At 45.5% G+C, this 26,097-nt stretch overlaps 1 protein-coding gene across 4 annotated transcripts in view; it reads right to left on the bottom strand.

The window, feature by feature from the left end:
* Positions 1 to 26,097, bottom strand: part of LOC309553574 (A.superbus venom factor 1-like) — a 1,719,715-nt gene that overhangs the window by 742,025 nt on the left and 951,593 nt on the right. For all 4 annotated transcript variants that reach the window (XR_014225177.1, XR_014225178.1, XR_014225179.1 and 1 more), the window contains exons 12-13: positions 10,025 to 10,225; positions 8,895 to 9,086 (exon numbers count right to left, since the gene is read on the bottom strand). Coding sequence is in view for 1 of the 4 variants with exons in the window: in XM_082254846.1 (XP_082110972.1) it covers positions 8,895 to 9,086; positions 10,025 to 10,225 (393 nt within the window). In the remaining 3 variants the exon portion in view is untranslated. The remainder of the gene's footprint in view (positions 1 to 8,894; positions 9,087 to 10,024; positions 10,226 to 26,097) is intronic.

Below are 26,097 nucleotides of genomic sequence, written 5' to 3'. Positions count from 1 at the left end.
AGTGTCGGCCAGTATAGGCCCCAAAATTAGCCCACATGAGTTTACCTGACAGCTAAACATTTTATTCTGTGGCTTGAGGTACATTAGGCATTCACAGGATAAATAAGTAAGTGTCAGCCATGAAAGGCCCCCAAAAATAGCCCACATGGGTTTACCTGACAGCTAAGAACGTTGTATTATGTGGCTGAAGGTACATTAGGCATTCACAGGATACAGAAGTAAGTGTCGGACCATATAGGCCCCAAAAATTAGCCCACATGGGTTTACCTGACAGCTAAGAACGTTGTATTCTGTGGCTGGAGGTACATTAGGCATTCACAGGATAAATAAGTGTTGGCCATGAAAGGCCCCAAAAATTAGCCCACATGGGTTTACCTGACAACTAAGAACGTTGTATTCTGTGGCTGAAGGTACATTAGGCATTCACAGGATACAGAAGTAAGTGTCGGCCAGTATAGGACCCAAAAATTAGCCCATATTGGTTTAACTGACAGCTAAGAACATTGTATTCTATGGCTGGAGGTACATTAGACATTGACAGGATACAGAAGTAAGTGTCGGCCTATACAGGCCCCAAAAATTAGCCCACATGGGTTTACCTGACAGCTAAGAATGTTGTGTTCTGTGATTGAAGGTACATTAGGCATTCACAGGATAAATAAGTAAGGGTCGGCCAGTATAGGCCCCAAAAATTAGCCCAGATGGGTTTAACTGACAGCTAAGAACATTGTATTCTGTGGCTGGAGGTACATTAGGCATTGACAAAAAAAATAATTGTCGGCCATGAAAGGCCCCAAAATTAGGCATTCAATGGACATGAAATGCCCTTTATGCCGCTGTATTTAGCGAAGACAAGGACCATAAATTGTTGTGGGTAAATTGCGGTCTGGCGGATATTTGTGGCCTGTCATGAGATATTTACATGAAACATGGTCTACTGGTCACATGTGTTGAATTCCTCAGAGATCCATGCCTCATTCATTTTTATAAATGTGAGGTAGTCTACACTGTCATGAGCTAGGCGAGTGCACTTATCGGTCACGACCCCCCCTGCTGCGCTGAACGTCCTTTCGGACAGGACACTGGACGGGGGGCAAGCCAACAGTTCCATTGCAAATTGTGCATGCTCTGGCCAGAGGTCAAGCCTGCCCACCCAGTAGTCCAGGGGTTCATCACTCCTCAGAGCGTCCACATCGGCCGTTAACCAGATGTAGCCGAACACCTGTCGGTCTAGGCATTCCCTGATGCTGGATCCAAAGTAAAGCTGTCGATGGGTCGGCTGAAAGAAGGATCTCATATCTGTAGTGACCAACACTTCTTCATACCGCCCTCTTCTTGCAGGCGCTGTTGGATTGATACCCGCAACTGTCTCTCTGTGACTGGAAATTCCTCTGCCAGCACACGCAAAAGCAGAATGCAGTATTTCTCGCAGCAAGCACTGGAAGTGCTGCATTCTGACCGCCCCCTCTGTGATGCTGGTAACATTTCCGACATTTTTGTTTGTACCGGGGGTCTAAGTACATTGCCACCCAGTACTGGTCCTTGCCCTTTATGCTTTTTATAGGGGGGTCCTCCTTAAAACACTGGAGCATGAAGGCCCCCATTCGCACTAAACTGGAAGCGGTGTAGTGGCCTGGCTCTAGCTCATTATCCAGGACAATGTTGTCCTTATTCTCCTCCCCCATCCACGGATAACACCAGGGATCCCAGAAAGGTTTATAACATGCTCTTCTTGCTCCTCCTAATCCGCCCCGGCACCACCCTCCTCTGACTCCTCTTCAATGACACGACGCAATGCACACTAGAAAAAAGAAGGCGTAAGGTACTATGTCACTGATGGCGCCCTGGCCGTGACTGACCAGTTTGGTGATCTCATCAAATGGCCGCAGAAGTCTGCATGCGTCGCGCATGAGCAGCCACTGGTGAGGTGAAAAAAACCCAAGCTCCCCAGAACCTGTCCTTCCGCAGAGTTGGTACAGGTAGTCATTAACTGCACGTTTCTATTGGAGCAGCCTATCAAGCATATGCAAAGTTGAGTTCCATCACGTTGGGCAGTCACAAATAAGACGCCTGACGGGCAGGTTGTGTCGCCGCTAAATGTCAGCAAGGCGAGCCATGGCTGTGTAAGATCTTCTGAAATGGCCCGAGATTTTCCTGACCTGCCGCAAGACGTCCTGGACCCCAGGGTATTTGGCAACGAATCGCTGCACGACCAAGTTCAGGACGTGTGCCATGCATGGCACGTGTGTTATTTTGCCCTGTTTCAGTGCTCTGACCAGATTGGCACCGTTGTCGCACACCACTTTACCAACTGTCAAATTGAGTGGTGTCAGCCAGTGATCTGCCTGTAAAACACAAAGCTGAAAGGAGTGCAGGACCAGTGTGGCTCTTGGCTTCCAGGCACAACAGACGCAGCACAGCATGGCAAAGTCTCACCTGGCATGTGGAATAGGTTCTGGGGATCTTGGGCGGCGCAGCGGAAGAGACGGTAGCAGCGGAAAAGGAGGAGTCAGCCAAGGAGGAGAGGGAGTATGGAGGAGGAGGAGGAGAAGAAGAGGCAGGCCTGCATGCAATCCATGGCGGTACAACCAAATCTACATGGGTGCCACGGGTTACATGCTTGATGGCCATCAGAAGGTTCACCCAGTGGGCAGTAAAAGTGATATACCTTCCCTGCCCGTGTTTGCCAGACCATATGTCTGTGGTCAGATGTATCTTGGCACTGACGCTGTGTGCCAGAGATATATTCACTTGCCACTGAACATGGCCATACAGCTCTGGAATGCCCTTCTGCAAGAAATATTTCCTGCCTGGGACCTTCCATTGTGGTGTTCCAATGGCCACAAATTTCTGAAAGGCCTCCGAGTCCACCAGTTGATATGGCAGTAGTTGTTGGGCTATCAGTTCTGACAAGCCAGCAGTCAAACAGTGGACAAGAGGGTTATTCCGCATCATCATTATTTTTTACTCTCCAACATTTGGGCCACGGAAGCCTGCCTTTTTCCAGAACAACGCGAGGACGGCATGATGGAAGGTGGTGGACAATTGTGAGGAGAGAGAAGGAGAAGAGGCTGGACGGTGAGAGCATGGAGTGTGGCTTTGTGGGTTCTGATGGTGTTGCTCCCACTAGGCTCCGTGATGGGAGTTCAGGTGTGTTCTTAAGGCGGTCGTCCATAGGTGAGTGTTGGGCTTACCGCGACGTATGCGTTGACTGCAAAGGCTGCATATGTCAACACTGTTGTCAGCAGCGGACACATTAAAAAAAGCCCACACTGCGGAGCCATGTGCCGGCATCTTGGGAGCACCAGATGTGACTGTACACGGTTGATGGCTCGCTCCTGATACATTTGCAGTCTGCTTTGTCCCTCTTGTGCAATGCAAATTCTGCCTGCTTCTCCTCCCTATCTGCTGGTCCGTCTCTCCCTCTGAACTCCCCTCCTCTTCCTCTCTTGTGGCCACCCACGTGACATCCATAGACAGGTCATCATCCATGTCACCTTCCCCACCACTAACATTTGAGATCTTGGAGTAGGCAGTAACAGTGGGGACCAACCTCCTTGGGCTGATCTGGGTACTGTCGCCAGACTGCTGAGTGGCGGCTGTTGCTACCTCCCCTTCCTGATCTGATGCCAACAATGGCGGCGCATCGCAAATGTCTTGTGATGGATCGTAAAAATAATTCCATTGACTGAAGCGGAGGTTATATGGTGGTGGTGGTGGTGGTGCTGGTGGTGTCTTTGGGGGGCACACAGCAGAAGAGTGAAGAGGGTGCAATAGAGAGGATGAGAAGGGTGCAGAAGAGGAAGGGCTGAGTGAGCCACTAAACCAAGTCTGGTGCGTCCTTTGACGTAATGGAACGTACCTTCTGAAACTTCACACTTTGGCTCTGGCCTACTGCTCCTGCCCTACCCCTACTACCCCTGCGTAAGGTCCTGCCTCTTCCTCTGCCTGTCATTTTTTACATTATGCTGTGACAAAAGTTTTAAGAGAAGCGCAGTGTATGTGAAAAAAGGTATATAACACCCCGCTTCAATCTGTGGTATTGGGGGGCCACTGGTTTATCACAACAGTTCTACAAATAATTGGCCAGTAACTGTTGTCACTGTGTGTAGCACAGTTAATGTAGCAAAAGGAGCCACATTTTTGCAGGACTAAAATACACTCTTATAAAAGTATACTGTTAAATAACACCCCACTTCAATACGTGGTATTGGGGGGCCACTGGTTTATAACACCAGTTATACAAAACATTGGCCAGTAAGTTTGGCACTGTGTGTAGCAGAGTTAACACAGCAAAATAGGCAATATTGTTGCAGGACACAAATACACTTATAAAAGTATACTCAGATAACACTCCACTTCAATCTGTGGTATTGGGGGGGCCACAGGTTTATCCCACCAGTGCTACAAATAATTGACCAGTAACTGTTGTCACTGTGTGTAGCACAGTTAACGCAGCAAAAGAGGCCAAATTTTTGTAGGACTAAAATACACTCTTAGAAAAGTATACTGTTAAATAACACCCCACTTCAATATGTAGTATTGGGAGGCCACTGGTTTATCACACCAGTTGTACAAAAAATTGGCCATGGAGTTTGGCACTGTTTGTAGCAGAGTTAACACAGTATACTCAAATAACACCCTGCTTCAATATGTGGTATGGGGGGGGGCACTGGTCTATAACTCCAGTTGTACAAAAAATTGGTCAGTGAGTTTGGCACTGTGTGTAGCAGAGTAAATGCAGCAAAAGAGGCAATATTGTTGCAGGACACAAATACACTTATAAAAGTATACTCAGATAACACCCCCAATTCAATTCAATTCAATATGTGGTATTGGGGGCCATTGGTCTATCACACCAGTTATAATACTTTAGAAATGCTTTTGTCACTGTTTGTAGTATTGCTGCAGAAACGCTCAACACACCAGTCACAGTGCACAAAACAAATCCACTATAATATGCTTTCTTTATTAGAAAGTATATTATAAGTGGATAACACCCCTATATAGTGCACTGCACACCTATACCAAATACCAGTCCTTAAAAGGACTTTTGTGGACCTTAACAGAGCAATTTGTGTCACTGACAATCTGTCACTGGTGCAAACAGCAGACCTCTCCCTACACTGACAAAAAGCAGAATGTGAAATGGCCGCCAGCTCAGGTCTATTTATAAGTCCATGTGCTGCAATGTTTTAATTGGCTGTCCCGTTTCACCTGATGGCTGTGTCATGGGTCAAATTTCTCCCCAATGTAAACTAATATGGCCGCCGCCAACAACGACATGTGTTCGCAAAATCGGCGGGCTGCGAACGAGCAAAGTTTGCCGCAAACCGACCGCCGGGCGAACCGCAAGGCCATCCCTAATCTTATTTCACATTTATATCTTACTAAATTGTTTGCTATATGTATCCATTTCATATGAAGTGTATTTTTTTATGATAAGGAAAAATGTTAATGCAAAAAAGAATCAGCTGATTATCCCAGAGTCAAATATTACCGTGCCGCACTCATCTGAATGAAACAAATTTATCCAAATTAATACGTATTAATTTGTTATGGTATTAGGTCGAATTAATTTCCTTCTTCCTAACTCACTTTGTTTGTTGGGCCGCACACATACAAATGAAATGAATGGTCTCTCAAGTTCAACCCCAATACAAAAAGAATCGGATTTGGATCATTTGTTATCTTGTTACGTTATTTCAGATGCTTCAAACATTAACAAAAGGCCCACATTATCACATCATGTCATCTGAATGAAACAAATGAATACAAATAAATTTGTTGTTTTCATTATAACTTATTTCTTATTAGTTGAAATTTATTACTATTGCGATTCAGAGATTCAGATAAATCCGAATCTCCTAACCATGCAAATTTCATCTGAATTTTGATTAGTACCAAATAGTACCAAAATGGTGTTCAAATCTTCTCCCGTTGATAATAATATCAAACACACACACACACACCGCCTCACATGTACTGATGATCCCTCTCCCCAGCAGATAACACACTCACCACAGTTCAATGCCTCCCACTCTCATGGTTGGCACAAAACACTTGTGTGAAATATCCTGCTGTAAAGATCAAAAGTTGTCGCCATGTATCTCCGCAGGAATTATTGATGGCCATTAACATGTGAAGCAAAGATATCCTCCAATAGTACAGTAAAATGTATTAAAAGTGCTAGAAAGCCACTCACATATTAAAAACACAAAGTAGTATTATTAAACCCAATGTGATCTTTGTGTTTTTATAATGTGAGTGGCTTTTTAGCGTTTTTAATACATTTTACTGTACTATTGGAGGATATCTTTGCTTCCTTTCACATGTTAATGGCCATTAACGACTGCTATAGAGATAGATCGTGACAATTTTTGATCTTTACAGAGGGATATTTTACACAAGTTTTTTGTGCCAGCCGTGAGAGTGGGAGGCACTGAATTTTGGTGAGTGTGTTATCTGCTGGGGAGAGGGATCACCAGGGCACGTGAGGCAGTGTGTGTTTGATATTATCTTTAATGGTAGAATATTTGAACACCATTTTGGCACTTTATGGTGGACTTGTTTTCTTTTTCTTTTCATTTTATTTTAATTTTGTTATGGACATTTCACTTTGATAAATTTGGGTAGTCTAGGTGAAAACTCTACCTATAACCTTAACCACTTGCCTACTGTGCACTTAAACCCCCTTCCCATCCAGGCCAATTTTCAGCTTTCAGCGCTCTCACACTTTGAATCACAATTGCGCAGTCATGCTACACTATACCCATATGAAATTTTTATCATTTTTTTCACACAAATAGAGCTTTCTTTTGGTGGTATGTAATCATCTCTGGGTTCTCATTTTTTACAAAAAAAAGAATAAAGACAGAAAATTTTGAAAAAAAAAAAGTTTTTCTTATTTTCTGCGAGTAAATTTTGAAAATAAAATTTTCTCCTTCACTGATGTGCGCTGATGAGGCGGCACTGATGGGCACTGATAGGCTGCACTGATGGGCACTGATGAGGTGGCACTTATGGGCACTGATGAGGAGGTACTAATATGCCGCACTGATGAGCACTGATAGGCGGCACTGATAGGCGGCCCTGATAGGCGGCACTGATGAGCACTGATAGGCGGCACTGATGAGCACTGAGAGGTGGCACTGAGAGGTGGCACTGCTGGGCACTGAGAGGTGGCACTGAGAGGTGGCACTGCTTGGCACTGAGAGGCGGCACTGACGGGCGGCACTGATGGGCACTGATAGGCGGCACTGATGGGCACTGGCGGATGGCACTGATGGACACTGACGGGTTGCTCTGATGAGCGGCACTGATGGGCAGCACCATCAGTGCCCACACTCAGTGCCCATAGTGCTGCCAGTCAGTGCTCATCAGTGCCTAGATGAGCAGGCACTGATGGGCAATGCCTGGCAGCACTATGGGCACTGAGTGTGGGCATTGATGGGGGGCATTGATGGTGGGCACTGTGGGCACTGATGGGGGGGCAATTTGTGTATGTTTTTACCTTTAGTAATCAGGGCACTGGTGATCAGTGCCCTGATTACATGTCTCTGTGTCCCCGGCGCTGTGAGGCTCCCCCTCCTTCCTCACACTGCAGGCTCTGTGTGAGGAAGGAGCGCCGGCGATGAGAGATGATCTCATATATTTACATATGAGATCATCTCTCATTGGACGCCCCGATCACGTGGTGAATGGCCGCGGTGATTGGCCATTCACCACGATCTGTAATCTGGTGTAATCTGCTGTAATCTGACACAGATTTTCCCCGCTGCGCGCTCACGGGAGCGCGCAGGGAGTGGGTTACTGGGAGGCCGTATAAAGACGGCCTCCCGAAAATGTGAGTCCGCGCTGCAGCCGTATATAGGCTGTAGCGCGGATGGGGGGAGGTTGAAAATTTCTGTGCATCATTTCTGAGCCAGTGTCGCTTGACTTGCACCAGACTCCATTAACCCAATTACCTGTCACCTCATCCCAGTGACACTTCACCCTGCTTGTAATCAAACTTGAATCCCAGGAAGCTTGACTTTTTTCCCTTGAGGCCTCACTCCATCTTCTGTTACAGACAGGGTGGCCCCATATCACAAATCAGACCTGGGCTTGGGGTACTGTTCTCCAGGAAAGGAGCCTAGGCACACAAGCTCTTCCACTACTGGGGCTCTCTGTCACCTATGCCAGGTCACTTCCACTTCCTGACTGGCTGGCTGCTATATTCACATAGACACTGTAGTCCTTAGCAACTGCAATATAAACTTCTCTGGTTAGGCTGCCTGCACATTAGACCTTTGCACTGCATCTTCTCTTTGTAGTGTCTTGTAACAACAAAGCTATTTTTCCTAAAACAAATTCAAAAGCAACAGAATGATACAGATAACTTCTTTACAAATATCCTTTCCAAGGATATTCCAAGGATATTCCTTTCCTTTCCAAGTGCGTTCATACCTTTCGGAGAATTGGAAGACTTTTTAAAGTTTTTATTCAAGTCCGTTAGTTCATGTCCTGGAACCCCTGCTGGGTTCCTGCCAAGGGGGTAAAAATAAGTAAGGTAACAATCACATACTTAGCACAGCTTATTAACTGTTGACCCCAGCATAGGGTGGTATCACCCATAAAGCCCCGGTAAACCTGACCAGCAGAGTTTGAATTCCCAGAGGCACCAACTCAGCAAAGCAACATAATTAAACAACACAATTTTTAGTACAAACAAAGAATTACTAAAAAAAAAAAAAACAGACAAGGCATAACAACCCCTTAGTAAGCACCTGTTTACAGGGTGAATATATTATTACATACACACTAATCATATTATTATTACATATACAGCATTCATATAAACTGAGTTGGAAAAGAGCAGAATAATTAAGTTTAAGGAAAGTGATGGTTCTCACCGTTCCCATACAGGTATCTTCCACGTCCACCCAAATGGAGTCAGATACAATGTCGTTTCCTACAATATAATATGCTATCAGGCGGAACGATGGTATGAAATCCACTGTGATCGGAAGGTTCATTGTCACCAGGGCCTGGCCAGCCAGCCGTTGTTGTCTGTCTACTTTCAACACCCTGCCCTTGTTCATGATCTGTTTAGAGGTAAGAGACATAATAAGAATCACATAAAAAGTGCCCTCCTTAACTCCAATGCAAAGGAAAAAAAAAAAAGAAAAACATTTACATTTCATCGCTGGTAATATTTGTGTTAGCACTGTCCTACACATTAAGCTTCCATTTTTTTTTCTCTCCACTGAACACAGTGTCACTTTGGGCTGCTGTAAAACACTCCTGTCTAAACAAAACTGTTTTTATAATGTGGTTTCTAATGACAGAGCTGGGATTTGTTAACCTAGCAACATTTTTGTCTCCGAAGTTGAGTTAGCAAAACAAAAAATCAAAATGAATATCTCAATCCCAATACCCAGACAAATACCTCAGTCTAAAAGAAACTGTCTTTGTAATTTCTAATGATAACATTTTTAAAATCAGTGGTATACCTAGGGTGGGCCAGGGGCAGTCAATTGCCATAAGTACAGCCAGTTGCAGAGTGTTACGTAAATGCAGGTACAGCTCAATGGCTTAATATCTCTTCCAATTGTGCCTGTATAGAGTGCTTTATCTCAGTGACAGCTCATCACCTAAAGCGCCAAGAATGGTAAGGGCAGCACTTAACAGCAGCATGGATACACAGGCCATCTGCCTGACATGTAGGGATCTACAGTAGTAGTAAAAATCATGGTTCTAATAAGGAAACACTTTACTAAACAGTGAGGCAATGACATTATAAGAGAAGGGGCTTCCATAATATATTGTGTCATCCACCAATTAATCAAGGTGGGATGCCAACTGGGTCTTCATCACACATAGATGGAAGGTTTGTCTTTGGGTGGGGGCCTCCCAAATGAACCAACAAAGGATTCAATAATCTTAGTATAAATTGCTTTGCCTTATCAAACTGGTGGGGTGGCATTTTATCTTATTCTAAAGACTAACATCCCATGGAGAATAAATAAAACAGTGGAATTACCACGTAGGTGATGTGATTGATTTGGTTTTGAACTTCAGCATTGGTGTTGTGGATGTTGAAGAGCACATTAAGGTGATCTCCAGCTTTGACCTCGGAAGTGGTGATACCAATAGATAGGTAATTTCCATTTGAGTTGTAGGCAACCGCTGTCATTGTTGCAGAGGCTTCTCTGTCCACTTGCAAACCCTGAGATGTTCTCACCTATAGAGGAGAAGGTGATATAATATAAAGTTTAATTTCGAAATTGATGAAATTATGCAGAATTTATTCCTCCCGCACTGAACCAGCCTCCATTTCCAGATATATTAAGGCAGATCTGGTAGACTCACCTGATATTGAAGGCCTCAGGTGTGGCCCCTGACATCACCAAAGGGTCACATAAAGTATTCAGTGAATGTAATGGTATAAGGAGTTGCAGAGACTGCAGACATGCTACAGTAGATGGTCAGAGACTGCAGACATGCTACAGGAAATGTTCTGAGGCTCCTGACATACTACAGGAGAAGGTCTACGACTCCAGACATGCTACAAGAGATTGTCAGAGGCTGCAGACATGTTTCAGAAGATGGTCAGCAAAGACTGTAGACATGCTACGTGAGATGGTCAGACACTGCAAGCACTACAGGAGATGGTCAGAGACTGTACATGCTTCAAGACACAGTCAGAGACTGCAGACATGCTATAAACATGGTTGAATACCAGGGACTTGCTGCAAGGAATTATTACAGACTGTTAGCATTTCACAAAAGACCACTAGAGATGCTTTTATAATCTCCTTACAAATGAATGCTCCAACAATTGTGCACCTTATGTACAGTAGTGATCGACCAATATCGTTTTTTCGTTGCCGATACCAATATTTTGCCGATCGCATATCGGTATTGGCTGATATTGGCCGATATTTTCACACATGTAAAAATTATCCAAAAAAAGCACAAAATTCAACACAAATCTCTTAACCACTTAAGCCCCGGAAGATTTTACCCCCTTCCTGACCAGACCCCTTTTTTCAACTTGGCACTTCGTAACTTTAACTGACAATTGCGCAGTCATGCAATGCTGTACCCAAACGAAATTTATGTCCTTTTTTTCCCACAAACAGAGCTTTCTTTTGGTGGTATTTGATCACCTCTGCGCTTTTTATTTTTTGCGATATTAATAAAAAAAAGAGCGAAAATTTTGCGAAAAAATGACATTTTCAACTTTGTCTTTTAAAAAATATCCAATATACTCAATTTATGTCCTTTTTTCTGGCCAAAATATATTTAGCTACATGTCTTTGACAAAAAAATTCAATGAGTGTATTTTTATTGGTTTGCGCAAAAGTTATAGCGTCTACAAACTATGGTGTAAATACTGAAATTTACGCAGCTTTAATTTCTGACTGCCTATCTCATTTCATGAAGTGCTAAAAGGGCAGGGCAGTAAAAAAAACCCTCAAACTACTCTGAGAGGCATGTTGAGCTCATTGAATATTTCATTTTTTTGTCACAGGTGTTTGAAAAATGACTAAAAAGAATTATTTATTTTTTTTACACAAAGTTGTCATTGAAATGATATATTGCTCACACATGCCATGGGTATGTGTGTAATTACACCCCAAAATATATTCTGCTGCTTCTCCTGAGTACAGAGATACCACATATGTGAGACTTTTTGGGAGCCTAGCAGTGTACGGGAGCCCGAAAACAAATCACCACCATCAGAATTTCAAAGGGCGTACATTTTTCATTGCATTTTATCACTACCTATAACGGTTTAGGAGGCCCTGAAATGTCAAGATACCACAAACCCCCCCCCCCCAAATGACCCCATTTTGGAAAGTAGACACCCCAAGCTGTTTGCTGAGAGGCATGGTGAGTCCATGGAATATTTTATATTTTGCCACAAGTTTTGGGAAAATTACACATTTTTTTAAATTTTTTTTTTTACACAACGTTGACACTAAAAGATAAATTTCTCACACATGACATGGGTATATGTGGAATGACACCCCAAAATACATTCTGCCGCTTCTCCTGAGAATGGGGATGCCCCATGTGTGAGACTTTTTGGGAGCCTAGCTGTGTACAGGAATGCGAAAACCAATCTGCACATTCTGGCTTTCTAAGGTCGTAAATTGTTGATCTCACTCCTTACTACTAGAGTTGAGCGGACACCTGGATGTCCGTGTTCGGCGGGTTCGGCCGAACTTAAAAAAAGAGTCCGGGTCCGTGTCCCGGACTTTTACCTAACTTTTCCCGGACACCGAACCCCATTGAAGTCAATGGGGACCCGAACGTTCAGTCACTAAAATGGCTCTAAACACCAATGGAAAGGGCTAGAGTGCTGCAAATGGCAGCAAAACGTAGTTAAGAGCATGGCAAATGCTCTGCAAACAAATGTGGATAGGGAAATAACTTAAAACAAAAAAAAAAACAGAAAAATAAAACAATGTTCTTCATCTCTGAAGGACGAGGCCCTTATGGAGTAGGAGGGAGGTAGAGGTGGTGGTGGATGTGGCGGTGTCATAGGCGTGCGCACAGGGTGTGCCGGGTGTACCTGGGCACACCCTAATCACCTAGGGCACATAGCATTATCGCTCTGTTTGCCAGTGAGGAGATGGGAAAGATCTCCCTCGGACCTGCTCTGCTCTATTTCTCTTTGCCAGCAGGGAGAGTAATGTATCGGGGCCATGTACATGAAGGCATACACATGCATGTGTATTTAAACTTTGGGGTGCACACCCTAATGCAATAGGCTGCGCACACCTATGGGCGGTGTAGGTGGAAGCGGCGGTGGAGGAGGACCAGGGCTGTATTAAGAGCATCATGGGCTTGGTGCTGAGGATTTTGAAGGGCCTTAAGGGCTGTGCCTTGGCATGCACCCAGAGGAGGAAGGGTGCAGCCATGCATACCTAATTCAACATGGGATGCTGTCTCTGAAGCCCATAAACACATCCATGCATCGGCAACTGTCCCTCCTTGTCCGGCCTTCGTGCTGTGTGGGGAGGTTCTGAGGGTGCTGCCTGGGGAAACGAGCATAGAAGCCAGACTTCTGTGTTTAAAAGTGACAGAAGAGCGGTAACAGTGAATATGGCCAACCCGGGGCCTATATTAAGGTAGGGGCCTGGAGCTGCAGCTCCAATAGCCCCTATGTTAATTTGGCCCTGAGGAGGACGAGGTAGCCAACACTACTTTTTTTCAGAAATTTTAAATGAGAGTACACCCTAAAAGAGTGAGAAAGAGCAAAAATAGAACAATGGCTGGGTAAGGTCGGTATCCATCGCTATTCTGCACAAGGTACAGAAAAGTCCCGTGGGATCCATGCCTGGTTCATTTTAATGAACGTGAGCTTGTCCACATTGTCTCTGGACAGGCGGCTTCGCTTGTCTGTGATAACGCCCCCAGCCGTGCTAAATACCCGTTCAGATAATACACTGGCTGCAGGGCACGCCAGCACCTCCAAGGCGAAAAGGGCAATCTCAGGCCATGTGCCCAATTTGGAGACCCAGAAGTTGAAGGGGGCAGACCCGTCATTCATTACATGTAGGCGTGTGCACACATACTACTCCACCATGTTGGTGAAATGCTGCCTCCTGCTAAGACGTTCCATATGAGCTGCTGGTGCTGCTGTTTGTTGTGGCGTGCTGACAAAGCTTTTCCACATTTCGGCCATGCTAACCCTGCCTTCTGAGGTGCTGGCGGTGCCCTGGTTGCGTTGGCGACCTCTTCCTCTTCCTCCTTCTCCTCCTCCTTCTCCTCTGCCTTGTGCTTCCACTGTGGCCCCGCTGTCAGGTGGGAATGCCAGCAGCATCGCGTCTACCAGCGTGCGCTTGTACTCACGCATCTTGCGATCGCGCTCCAGTGAGTGAATTAAGGACGGTACGTCGTCCTTGTAACGGGGATCCAGCAGCGTGGCCACCCAGTAATCAGCACAAGTTAGAATGTGGGCAACTCGGCTGTCATTGTGGAGACACTGCAGCATGTAATCGCTCATGTGTGCCAGGCTGCCCAGAGGCAACGAAAGGCTGTCCTCTGTGGGAGGTGTATCGTCTGTGTCCTTTGTATCCCCCCAGCCACGCACCAATGATGTCCATGAGCTGGCCTGGGTGCCACCGTGCTGTGAACATGGTTCCATCTCCTCCTCCAGCTCCTCCTCCTCATCCTCCTCATCCTCCAGAACTGTGCCCCTGCTGGACAATTGTGGCCCTGGCTTTTGTGTGTGCAGGAACCCACCCTCGGAGCCCCTTGTGAATGACTGCCCTGAAAGCCTTGGAAATGTTACGTCTTTATCCTCCTCCTCCTCCTCATCCTGTGCCACATCCTCTTCCATCATCGCCCGAATTGTTTTTTCAAGGAGGCATAGAAGTGGGATAGTTAAGCTGACAACGGCGTCATCGGCACTGGCCATGTTGGTGGAGTACTCAAAACAGCGCAACAAAGCACACAGGTCTCGCATGGAGGCCTAGTTATTGGTGGTGAAGTGGTCCTGTTCCGGAGAGCGACTCACGCGTGCGTGCTGAGGCTGAAACTCCACTATGGCCTGCTGCTGCTCGCACAGTCTTTCCAGCATGTGCAAGGTGGAGTTCCACCTTGTGGGCACGTCACATATGAGGCGGTGAGCGGGAAGGCCGAAGTTACGCTGCAGCGCTGACAGGCGAGCAGCAGCAGGGTGAGAACGCCGAAAGTGCACACAGACGGCCCGCACTTTCTGCAGCAGCTCTGACATATCGGGGTCGTTTTTAAGGAACCTCTGCACCACCAAATTCAGCACATGCGCCAGTCAAGGGATGTGCGTCAAACCGGCTAGGCCCAGAACTGCTATGAGATTTCGCCCGTTATCACACACCACCAGGCCGGGCTTGAGGCTCACTGGCAGCAACCACTCATTTGTCTGCTGTTCCATGCTCCTCCACAACTCCTGCGTGGTGTGTGGTTTTTCCCCCAAACAGGCAAGTTTTAAAACTGCCTGCTGTTGTTTACCCCTGGCCGTGCAGAAGTTGGTGGTGAAGGTGTTACGCTGTCCGGATGAGGAGGCGGTAGAGGATGAGGAATCGGAGTAGGAGGAGTTAGGAACAGGAGGCAAACTGAAGCGCCCTGCAATCCTTGGTGGTGGAAGGACATGCGCCAAATTGCTATCCGCCTCAGGCCCATCCGCCACTGCATTTACCCAGTGTGCCGTTAGGGAGATATAACGCCCCTGACCGTGCTTACTGGTCCACGTATCGGTAGTTAGGTGGACCTTGGAACAGATGGCGTTGCGCAGTGCACACCTGATTTTTTCCCCCACTTGGTTGTGCAGGGAAGGGATGGCTTGCCTGGAAAAGTAGTGGCGGCTGGGCACGACGTACTGTGAGACAGCCACCGACATAAGGTTTTTAAAACTGTGCGTCTCCACCAGACGGAATGACAGCATTTCAAAGGCCAAGAATTTTGAAATGCTGGCATTCAGGGCCAGGGATCGCGGGTGGGTAGGGGGATACTTCCTCTTCCTCTCAAGTGTTTGGGAGATGGAAAGCTGAACGCTTCCACGGGACATTGTGGAGATGGTTGGTGACCCAGGTGGTGGTGTTGCTGACAGATCGTCTGTTTGTGGGGTGGCAGGTGCCGGTATCACTACAGATGTGGCTGGAGCAGCCGAGACTGCAGCAGAAGAGGAAGCAGGATGAGCCAGAGATGTTTCTTGGTTTTCAAGGTGTCTACTCCACTGCAGCTCGTGCTTTGCACTTAGATGCCTCATCATGCAGGTTGTGCTCAGGTTGAGAAGGTTTATGCCTCGCTTCAGGCTCTGATTGCACAGGGTGCAAACCACTCGTGTCCTGTCATCAGCACATTTTCTAAAGAACTTCCACGCTAGAGAACTCCTTTGAGCTGGCTTTGTTGCGCTCGTTCCCTTGCTGCATTTGGCAGTAGCAGGCGTAGTGTCTAGGGCATGGCCACTCCGCTTCTGCACCCTGCTCCCTCTTCTGCTGTGCTGGTGGCTCTATGCGACCACCGCCTCTTCCTCCAAACTACTCAGGTCACCTGCATGACCTTCATTCCATGTGAGGTCGAGGACCTCATCGTCCTCCACATCATCTTCCACCCAGTCTTCACCTGCCCTCCTTGTCGGTCTCCACAATTCTGAACGCCGCAGCAGTTGGCAAATGCGTTTCGTCATCATCGGAGACGTGCTGCGATGGACCTTGCATGTACTCATCTTGAGAAATAAGTGGTTGGGCATCGCTGCTCTCAATCTCTTCCACTTCTGGGGCAGGGCTAGGTGGATGGCCCTGGGAAACCCTGCTGACAGAGTCCTCAAAAAGAAGAAGAGACTGCTGTACTCGGGGCTCAGACTGCTTGCCTGATTTGCAAGGGGGTGAGGTGAAAGACGGTTGGACATCGGCTGCAGGTGCCAACTCTGACCTTTCTGCAGTAGACTGGGTGGGAGACAATGTGAAGGAACTGGAGGCACTGTCAGCAGCAAACCAATCTACTATCGCCTCTACGTGTTCTGGCATCATCACTTCTAGAGGCTTATGATGCCCTACCAAATACTGATGCAGGTTCTGTCGCCTACTAACACTTGAGGAAGGTGTTTCACCTGTGCGTGTAGCTGGCACAGATCGACCACATCCTCTCCTTGCAACAGGAGCTCTACCAGCAGCACCACGACCCAGGCCACGGCCCCTATTTGACGGTCTCCTCATATTTCTGTAATTTAAGATCTTGCCCTAGAAAGGTGTTTATTGAATAGCGGAACAAAACAACAACAGTATTGCACGGGTGTATCTCACAGTCAAATATGCAAACTATACCGCAATTTAATGTTTTTTACCCCAAAAGGGTGTATATTGAATAGCGGAATAGGAAAAAGGATAAAAAACGGTGTATCTCACACGTACAAACACAGACTAGGCCCCGATTACAATTTTTTGTACCCTAAAGGGAGAATGAGGAAGAGGAGTAGGAGGAGTTGGGAACAGGAGGCAAACTGAAGCGCCCTTGGCGGTGGAAGGAGATGCGCCAAATAAATTTAAAAGGTGTATCTCACACGTACCGATACAGACTATGCCCTAATTTAATTTTTTACACTCCAAAAGGGTGTATATTGAATAGCGGAGTAGGAAAAATTTTATAATGCGGTGTATCTCACACGTACAAACACAGACTAGGCCCCGATTACAATTTTTTGTACCCTAAAGGCAGGATGAGGAAGAGGAGTAGGAGGAGTTGGGAACAGGAGGCAAACCGAAGCGCCCTGCAATCCTCGGCGGTAGCAGGAGATGCGCCAAACAAATTTAAAAAGGTGTATCTCACATGTACCGATACAGACTATCCCGCAATTTAATTTTTTACACTCAAACAGGGTGTATATTGAATAGCAGAATAGGACAAATTTTACAAAATGGTGTATCTCACACGTACAAACACAAACTAGGCCCCGATTACAATTTTTTTGTACCCTAAAGGCAGGATGAGGAGTAGGAGGAGTTCGGAACAGGCAGGAGGCAGACTGAAGCACCCTCAAATCCTCGGCAGTATGAGATGTGCCCCAAAAATTGGAAAGGTGTATCTCACACGTACCGACACAGACTATCCCGCAATTTAATTGTTTATACCCAAGGGTTTTGATTGAATAGCGGAATAGAAAATATTATCAAAAAAAGTGTATGTATCTCACACGTACAGAACCAGACTAGGCCCCAATTACTATTTTTTGTACCCCCAAAGGCAGGATGAGGAGTAGGAGGAGTTCGGTACAGGCAGCACCCTCAAATCCTCGGAAGTATGAGATGCACCCCAAAAATTGGAAAGGTGTATCTCACACGTACCAACACAGACTATCCCGCAATTTAATTGTTTATACCCAAAGGTTTTTATTGAATAGCGGAATAGAAAATATTATCAAAAAAAGTGTATGTATCTCACATGTACAGAACCAGACTAGGCCCCAATTACTATTTTTTGTACCCCCAAAGGCAGGATGAGGAGTAGGAGGAGTTCGGAACAGGCAGCACCCTCAAATCCTAAGAAGTATGAGATGCACCCCAAAAATTGGAAAGGTGTATCTCACACGTACCAACACAGACAATCCCACAATTTAATTGTTTATACCCAAATGTTTTTATTGAATAGCGGAATAGAAAATATTATCAAAAAAAGTGTATGTATCTCACACGTACAGAACCAGACTAGGCCCAAATTACTATTTTTTGTACCCCCAAAGGCAGGATGAGGAGTAGGAGGAGTATGGAACAGGCAGCACCCTCAAATCTTCAGAAGTATGAGATGAACCCCAAAAATTGGAAAGGTGTATCTCACACGTACCAACACAGAATATCCCGCAATTTAATTGTTTATACCCAAAGGTTTTTATTGAATAGCAGAATAGAAAATATGATATTAAATTGGTGTGATTTCTCAATAGCACATGTGAACAGCAGTGTCTTATATCATTCAGCTCTGCTGCAGGCTATGGGAGGGAAAAAAAAAATTCCCCTTTTAAGTGTAATTTTTAACTAGATTAGTACAGACTATGCCACAATTTAATTTTTTTAACCCAAGGCTGTATATTGAATAGTGGAATAGAAAAAAGTGTATGATTTTTGAAACCACTCAATAATAGCACAATGTGAACACACACAGCGGTGTATTAGCACAGTCAGCAGAGCAGCACTGAAGGAAAAATGCTGCACACAGTGACTGATAGAAAAATACTTTTCTCCCTCCTCCTCAGTGGGCAAAAAGATTGTTTTCACTGCACCCCACACACAGCAAAATCGATGTGGACCAGCTCTGCTGCAGGCTATAGAGGGGGAAAAAAAAATTCCCCTTTTTAAGTTTGTAATTTTTAACTAGATTAGTACAGACTATGCCACAATTTAATTTTTTTAACCCAAGGGTGTATATTGAATAGTGGAATAGAAAAAAGTGTATACCTTTTGAAATCTCTCAATAATAGCACATGATGTGAACACTGAACACAGCAGTGTATGATCACAGTCAGCACAGCACAGCACAGCACTGAAGGTCGGAAAAACGCTACACACAGTGACTGATAGAAAAAGACTTTTCTCCCTCCTCCTCAGTGGGCAAAAAAGATTGTGTTCACTGCACCCCACACACAGCAAAATCGATGTGGACCACTGACACCTGCCTATCTCCAGCCTCTCCCTAAAAGGATCGATAAGATCGGTCACTGCAAACCCCCCCCCCTCCCACACAGCAATATCGGTTGTAGAACACTGACCCTAAAAATCAGCAGCCTCGCCCTAAAATGCCCTACAACTCGCCCTGCCTAACACACTCCGACCTGTCCCCTAATTCTATCCGGACACAAATGGTTTTTGCCTGTCTGTCCCTAATCAGCAGCCAGCACGTATGATGTGTGCTCTGTCCCTGAACTAACACAGCAGAATGACGCAGCGGCGCTGGCTCGAACTTATAAAGACTTGGTCACATGCTTCAGATGGCCAATCACAGCTACTAATACATTTGTAGGCATGGCTGGGATGGCTTAAGGCACACCAGTTAAACGCTTGTTGATTGGCTGTTGAAAGCTGCCATGAAAAGCGCGCCAATGCATACAAAACCTGGAAATAAAATGACCGAACACGGATTTTTACCCGAATATACAGTAAAGTTTTCGGGTCCGTGTTCGGGTAACAAAAATCCAATTATTCGGTACGAACACGAATAATACAGTCCGTGTTCGCTCAACCCTACTTACTACCTATCACACTTTTGAAGTCCATGACATGAAGATGGGGATTGGTTTTCGGGGTCACGTACACAGCTAGGCTGCCAAAAAGTCTCACACATGGGGCATCCCCATTCTCAGGAGAAGCGGCAGAATGTATTTTGGGGTGTCATTCCACATATACCCATGTCATGTGTGAGAAATTTATCTTTTAGTGTCAACGTTGTGTAAAAAAAACAACAACAAAAAAAGAAATAATAATTTTCCAGACACTTGTGGCAAAATATAAAATATTCCATGGACTCACCATGCCTCTCAGAAAATAGCTTGGAGTGTCTACTTTGCAAAATGGGGTAATTTAGGGGGGGGGGGGGTTGTGCTATCTTGAAATTTCAGGGCCTCTGAAACTGTGACAGGTAGTGCAGTGGTAAAATCCGCAATTTACGCCATTAGAAAACCTGAAGATGGGGATTGGATTTCGGGGTCACATACACAGCTAGGGTCCCAAAAAGTCTCACACATGTGGTATCCCTGTACTCAGGAGAAGCAACAGAATGTATTTTGGGGTGTCATTTCACATACTGTATTGCCATGGCATGTGTGAGCAATATATCATTTAGTGACAACTTTCTGTAAAAAACAACAAAAAAAAATAAATAAATAATAATTTTCCCGACACTTGTGGCAAAATATAAAATATTCCATGGACTCACCATGCCTCTCAGCAAATAGCTTTGGGTGTCTACTTTTCAAAAAGGGGTCATTTGGGGGGTGTTTGAACTGTCCCAGCATTTTATGCTCAATCTTATCCACACATCACCCACTCTTCTAACCACTTGAAAACCAAGCCTTTTCTGTGACTTTTTGTTTACATGAAAAAATATATTTTTTTTACTAGAAAATGACTTTGAACCCCAAAACATTATATATTTATTTAAAGCAGAGGCCCTATAGAATAAAATGGTGGATGTTGCAAAATTCTTTGTCACACGGTATTTGCGCACAGATTTTCCAAACACAATTTCTGCGAAAAAAAATAATTTTTTTTTTAATTTATTGCACAAATACACTATATAATTCCAATTTGTTTAATAAAATTTAAAATATGATCTTATGCCGAGTACATACATACAAAACATGACATGTGCAGCGGCAACAAAGTACGTACATTTTTAAAAACCTTTAAAAGTCTTTACAGGTCACCACTTTAGACTCACAGAGGAGGTCTACTGCAAGAATTACTGCACTCAACCTGGCGTTCGTGGCGATACCTCACATGCATGCTGCAATTGCGGTTTACATATGACACTAGACCAAGGCTTGCGTGCGCCATTGCTCGCAAGCACGGGGGGACGGGGGGGCTTGATTTTTTTTTTTTTGCTTTTTTATGTTATTTTGACACCTTTACTTTCATTTTTTTTTAAATCCTTTTTATTGTTATCACAGTGAATTTAAATATCCCCTATGATAGCAATCTGTAGTGACAGGTACTCTTTTTTAAAAAAAAAATTGGGGTCATTTAGACTCTAGATCTCTCCTCTGACCTTAACGCATCTGACCACACCAAAATTGGTGTGATAAAATACTTTCCCAATTTCCCAATGGCCCTGTTTATTTCTGGCGAAACAGAAATCATGAAATGCTCGTAGCTTCCGGGATCTTAGGCCATAGAGATGATTGGAGCCATTCTCATCTCCAATTAACTCTATGGTTAGATAATTAAACCACCGGCTGCACTCTCGGGTTAACCAGTGGGACAGGAGAGACAGAGAAAAACCACGGAAGGCTGCGGAAGGCGGCGGTGGGGGGGGGGGAGTCCCCTCCCACTGCATGTAAAAGCAGTCTAGCGGCCAATTACCTGCTAGGATTGCTTTGTAAGCCGACCGCTGGCTGTAAAAAACTATGCCAAGATGATGCCTAAATCTGCAGGCATTATCCTGGTATAACTACTCAAAGTCCAGAAACGTACCAGTACATTGCTGGTCCTTGTTTGGCATATAGTGTAGGTTTTTCTTTTTTTCATGCAGCCTGTGGGCTGAACGAAAAAAAAGAGAACCTATCAGAAATCAGCACAGGAATAATGTGTAGTATTACCCACCATTAACCGCCCAAATATCCACCCACTTAATTTAATGATGGGTATACACGACACTATTCCATGTATGCCAAAATAGGATTTTAGCTGCAGTGCTGAAATCAGAAAATCACCACAGCTGCTGCCAGCAAAGGTATCCATATATGCTGAGCGCAAACGCTGTTTGTGTCAGAATATATAAAATCAATGTGGCAGCCAACGAGTACCTGCAAGAGAAACAGGTCACAAAAGAATGAAAAACAAACAAAGTACAGTAAATGTACAGTAGGAAGAGTAGAAGAACATATAAAATGACTGACACAACAACAGTTTTTGGATCCTTTTATTTTTCTTTCTAACTGTTGTGCCTCGATTTGCGACTGCGATTTTCCAGCTTGGGTCTCTCAAAATGTCGATGAACATCCATCATCTTTCGAGACCCTGTGTTTGTGTGCCCTACATTGTGTCGTGCTGTACCCTACACTAAAACTCCACTATTGTATGGTAGCGCTCGAAATATTCCCCGATGCAGAGACCAGGTTGGTCAGGACATTTGGGACAATAATAGCGGGTGTCACACCTAAATCCGCGCCTGCTACAGACACGACGTCGTCTTTAGGGTTGTCTTTGGGTAGGGGTACTCGGGAGGACATATGGAAAATGTCTCTCATGCAGCCGGCTCACTGCATCTGGAAGGGGAAGTTGGGCAGGCATGCCTCCTGGGTACACTTAGGCAAGGATGATCGCTTCCTGGAATTCCCGGAAGGATCCAGTTTGTCCTGACGCCCTGTATAGGACAAAGGCGTTCAGCATAGCTAATTGGTAAAGGTAAACAGACACTTTTTTTACCAGCGTCTGGCTTTACGGGCAACTAAATAAGGCGCCAAAAGCTGGTCGTTAAGGTCCACCCCTCCCATATTAAGGTTATATTCGTGGACACAGAGGGGTTTTTCCATAACGCCAGTTGCCGTAGTAATTTGGATTGTCGTGTCTGCGTGAAGGGAGGACAGAACATAAACATCCCGTGTATCCCTCCACTTCACTGCAAGCAATTTGTCCTTTTTCAAGCAGGCTCTCACCCCCCTGACTAAGACGGGAATTTACAAGCCGTTGGAGGAAGCCCCGGCGATTAGGTCGCACGGTGCCACATGCGCCAATTTGTAATTCAGAAAGATGACTAAATAGTGGCACGCTTGTGTAAAAGTTTTCCACGTACAAATGGTACCCCTTTCCGGATAAGGGTGACACCAAGTCCCAACCAATCTTCCTGCTGCTCCCTATGTAGTCTGGGTAGTTCGGAGGCTCCACACAGCTATCTTTTCCCTCATAGACCCGGAAACTAACTGTATAACCTGTGGCACTGTCACACAGTTTATACAGCTTGACCCCGTACTTGGCACGCTTGCTGGGGAGGTACTGTTTCATAGCAAGGCGGCCAGTAAATTTAATCAGGGACTCGTCAACGCAGACAACTTGTTCGGGGGTAAACAAGGCTGAAAACCGCTGATTGAAGTGGTCTATGAGGGGCCGAATTTTGTGGAGCCGATCACATTCAGGGTCTCCCCGAGGATGACAGATTTCATTGTCGCTGAAATGCGTAAATATCAGAATTTGCTCATATCTCGCCCTGGACATGGAGGCAGAGTACATGCGCATATGGTGAACTGGGCTAGTGGACCAATATAGCCGCAATTCACTCGTTTAGTTATGCCCATGTGGAGGGAAAGGCCCAGAAAGATTTTAAAATCTGAAACCGTTAGAGGTTTCCAGCCGAATGGTCTGGCAAGGGGCGAATTTGGGTTGGCGGCGATGAATTGTTGTGCATATAAATTTGATTGATCCACAATAGATCTGTAAAGATCTTCCGTGAAGAACAGCTCAAAAAAGTTCAGGGGCGTAAAACCAGCTGTCTCCACATGGATTCCAGGTTGGGCAGTGAATGGGGGAAGTACTGGCGCTGTAGAATCAGTGGGTTGCCAATTGGGATATTCCAGCGCATCAGGGAGGGCACTATGGGCTCTACGGGCCTGTCTTCAAATACACGTTGGCTGCGGGCCACTACTCGTGCTAGCCACCGAACCAGCTTCAACTGCACTTATGGGACTCGCCATGTCACCAAGTGATACTGCAGTGCTGGTTGTACTAGGTCCAGGGTGTACTAGGCCGCTGGCGCTTGCCAGGTCGCCAGAAGGATGAGCGGCACTAGTAACCACACTCTGCTCCATACGAGCACCCTGCGATTCCTGCATCCCAACAACTCCAGAATGGGGTCGGGTAGGCCTGGGTCTAACAGGGGCCCATCTGTCGTCGGAGCTATCTGTCAGGGAGCCGCTGCTGTCATCTGGTTCGTTTTCTGACCCTGATTCTGCCAGTGTAGCTTCCCCATCGCTATCATCTGACACGGCCAGGATACTATAAGCCTTTTCACCACTGTACCAACGTTTGGTCATTTTGGTAACTAAATTTACCGGTACAGTAGTGTGACTCACAGGTAATAAAAGCCCCTGGTTGTCAAGGACTATTTCAAGTGCTACCAAAAAAACTGCTAATGCTAGCAGGGATCAGGCCTGACTGCTAACACAGCGGTTTTGTGTGTTGTGTTTTTTTGGAAGTGACAGTAATCTATTGATTACTACACTTGCCTGGGTGAAAGGGTTAAACGCAGGCGCTGGCAGGAATCAGTGCTGACTGTGCAAACACCGCGTTTTGGGAGCCCTAAACTATGGGGATGCTAGTATAGTTCTGATCAGATCAGATATTGATCTGTTCAAACACTATACTAGTAATGGAAGTGTATGTGTGCGTATGTGTGTGTGTTTGTGTGTGTGTGGTAATCAAGGGGTAATTTCTAACTGTGCGCCGGGATCTGCGCTTTTTTAGACTGACACTAATACTAGCTAATGTCACTTGTGTCACTAATAATAGTGATCAGAAAAAAAACTGTACATTATAAAAGTGACACTGTGACAGGGCACGGAAGGGGTTAACTGGAAGGGATCAGGGGGGGATCAGGGGATCAAATCTTTATTGGGGGGGGGGTGGCGGGGACCCTAAACCTCCTTTGGGACAGAAACTAAGTCGCTAGCGCAACCTCAAGTCACAATCACACTAATACAAAATACAGTAAAAACAGTATATTACGTGTGTATTAGTGTGCAATGTGACAGGGGGGAAGGGGTTAACTGGATGTGATCAGGGGGGGATCAGGGGGTTAAATCTTTATTGGGAGGGGGTGGCGGGTATCCTAAAGGATAAAAAGAACGTTGGCAAGTGCTAAACCTAGTCACACTTATACGGGTATATAGGAAAATGCTATATACTGTATACAGTGTGTGTTGTGTCAGGGGGTGTAGGGGTGATCAGGGGGGGATCAGGGGGTTACATTTTTATGGGGGGGGTGGCGGGGACCCTAAACCTCCTTTGGGAGAGAAACGAAGTCGCTAGCGCTAAGTCAAGTCACAATCACACTAATACAAAATACAGAAATACAGTATATTACGTTTGTATTAGTGTTGAATGTGACAGGGGGGTAGGGGTTAACTGGGGGTGATCAGGGGGGGATCAGGGGGATCAGGGGGTTAAATATTTATTGGGGGGTGTCGGGTATTTTTAGTGATAAAGGGGGGGTCGCAAGCGCTACACCTGTTCACAAATCACACTTATACAGGTATATAGGAAAATGCTATATGCTATATACAGTGTGTGTTGTGACAGGGGGTGTAGGGGTGATCGGGGGTTAAATGTGCCTATCTAAATGTAGAAGTGTGTGCTTGATGCAGTACTTACAGTTAGATGTGCTCTCCTCTCACGTTGGATCCAAAAAGGATGATGGGAGGGGAGGGCACATCTTTTCTGAGCCTGTGTTTACATTTCACAGGCTCAGAGTGTAATCTGATTGAGCAGAACCGATCTACAGGTCCAGGCCAAAAATGATTGGCCTGGACCTGATGACTGATCGGTTCTGAACACAATCGAGTCATCGGTGGGACCGGGCGTGCGCGCCAGAGGCTAGTGATATACCAGTACGTCACTTTGCCTGGTCGGCAAGTGGTTAATAAACATGTTAATATTTATTTATTAACATTTTTAACATTAAGTGCTCGTTCTTCACACCTTAACTGCATAAAAACTGATATGAAAACTTCCATTGCAGGGACATTTTCTTTGCATTTCATATCATCTGATTGTGCATTAATGCATAATAAAGTGCTGCAGTAGTGGACTTACACACTGCAATATGTTAAGTCCACTACTGCAACAACAGCTAGGTACCAACAACAGCTACACAAAATACACATACACAGTGGATTGGATGGACTGGAGTCAATGGAAGAGG

This window comes from Pelophylax lessonae (genome assembly GCF_965119305.1).
Source record: "Pelophylax lessonae genome assembly, chromosome: 4".
NCBI lineage: Eukaryota > Metazoa > Chordata > Amphibia > Anura > Ranidae > Pelophylax > Pelophylax lessonae.
The sequence above is the reverse complement of the archived record's forward strand: the minus strand, read 5'-3'. Positions and strand labels throughout refer to the sequence as shown.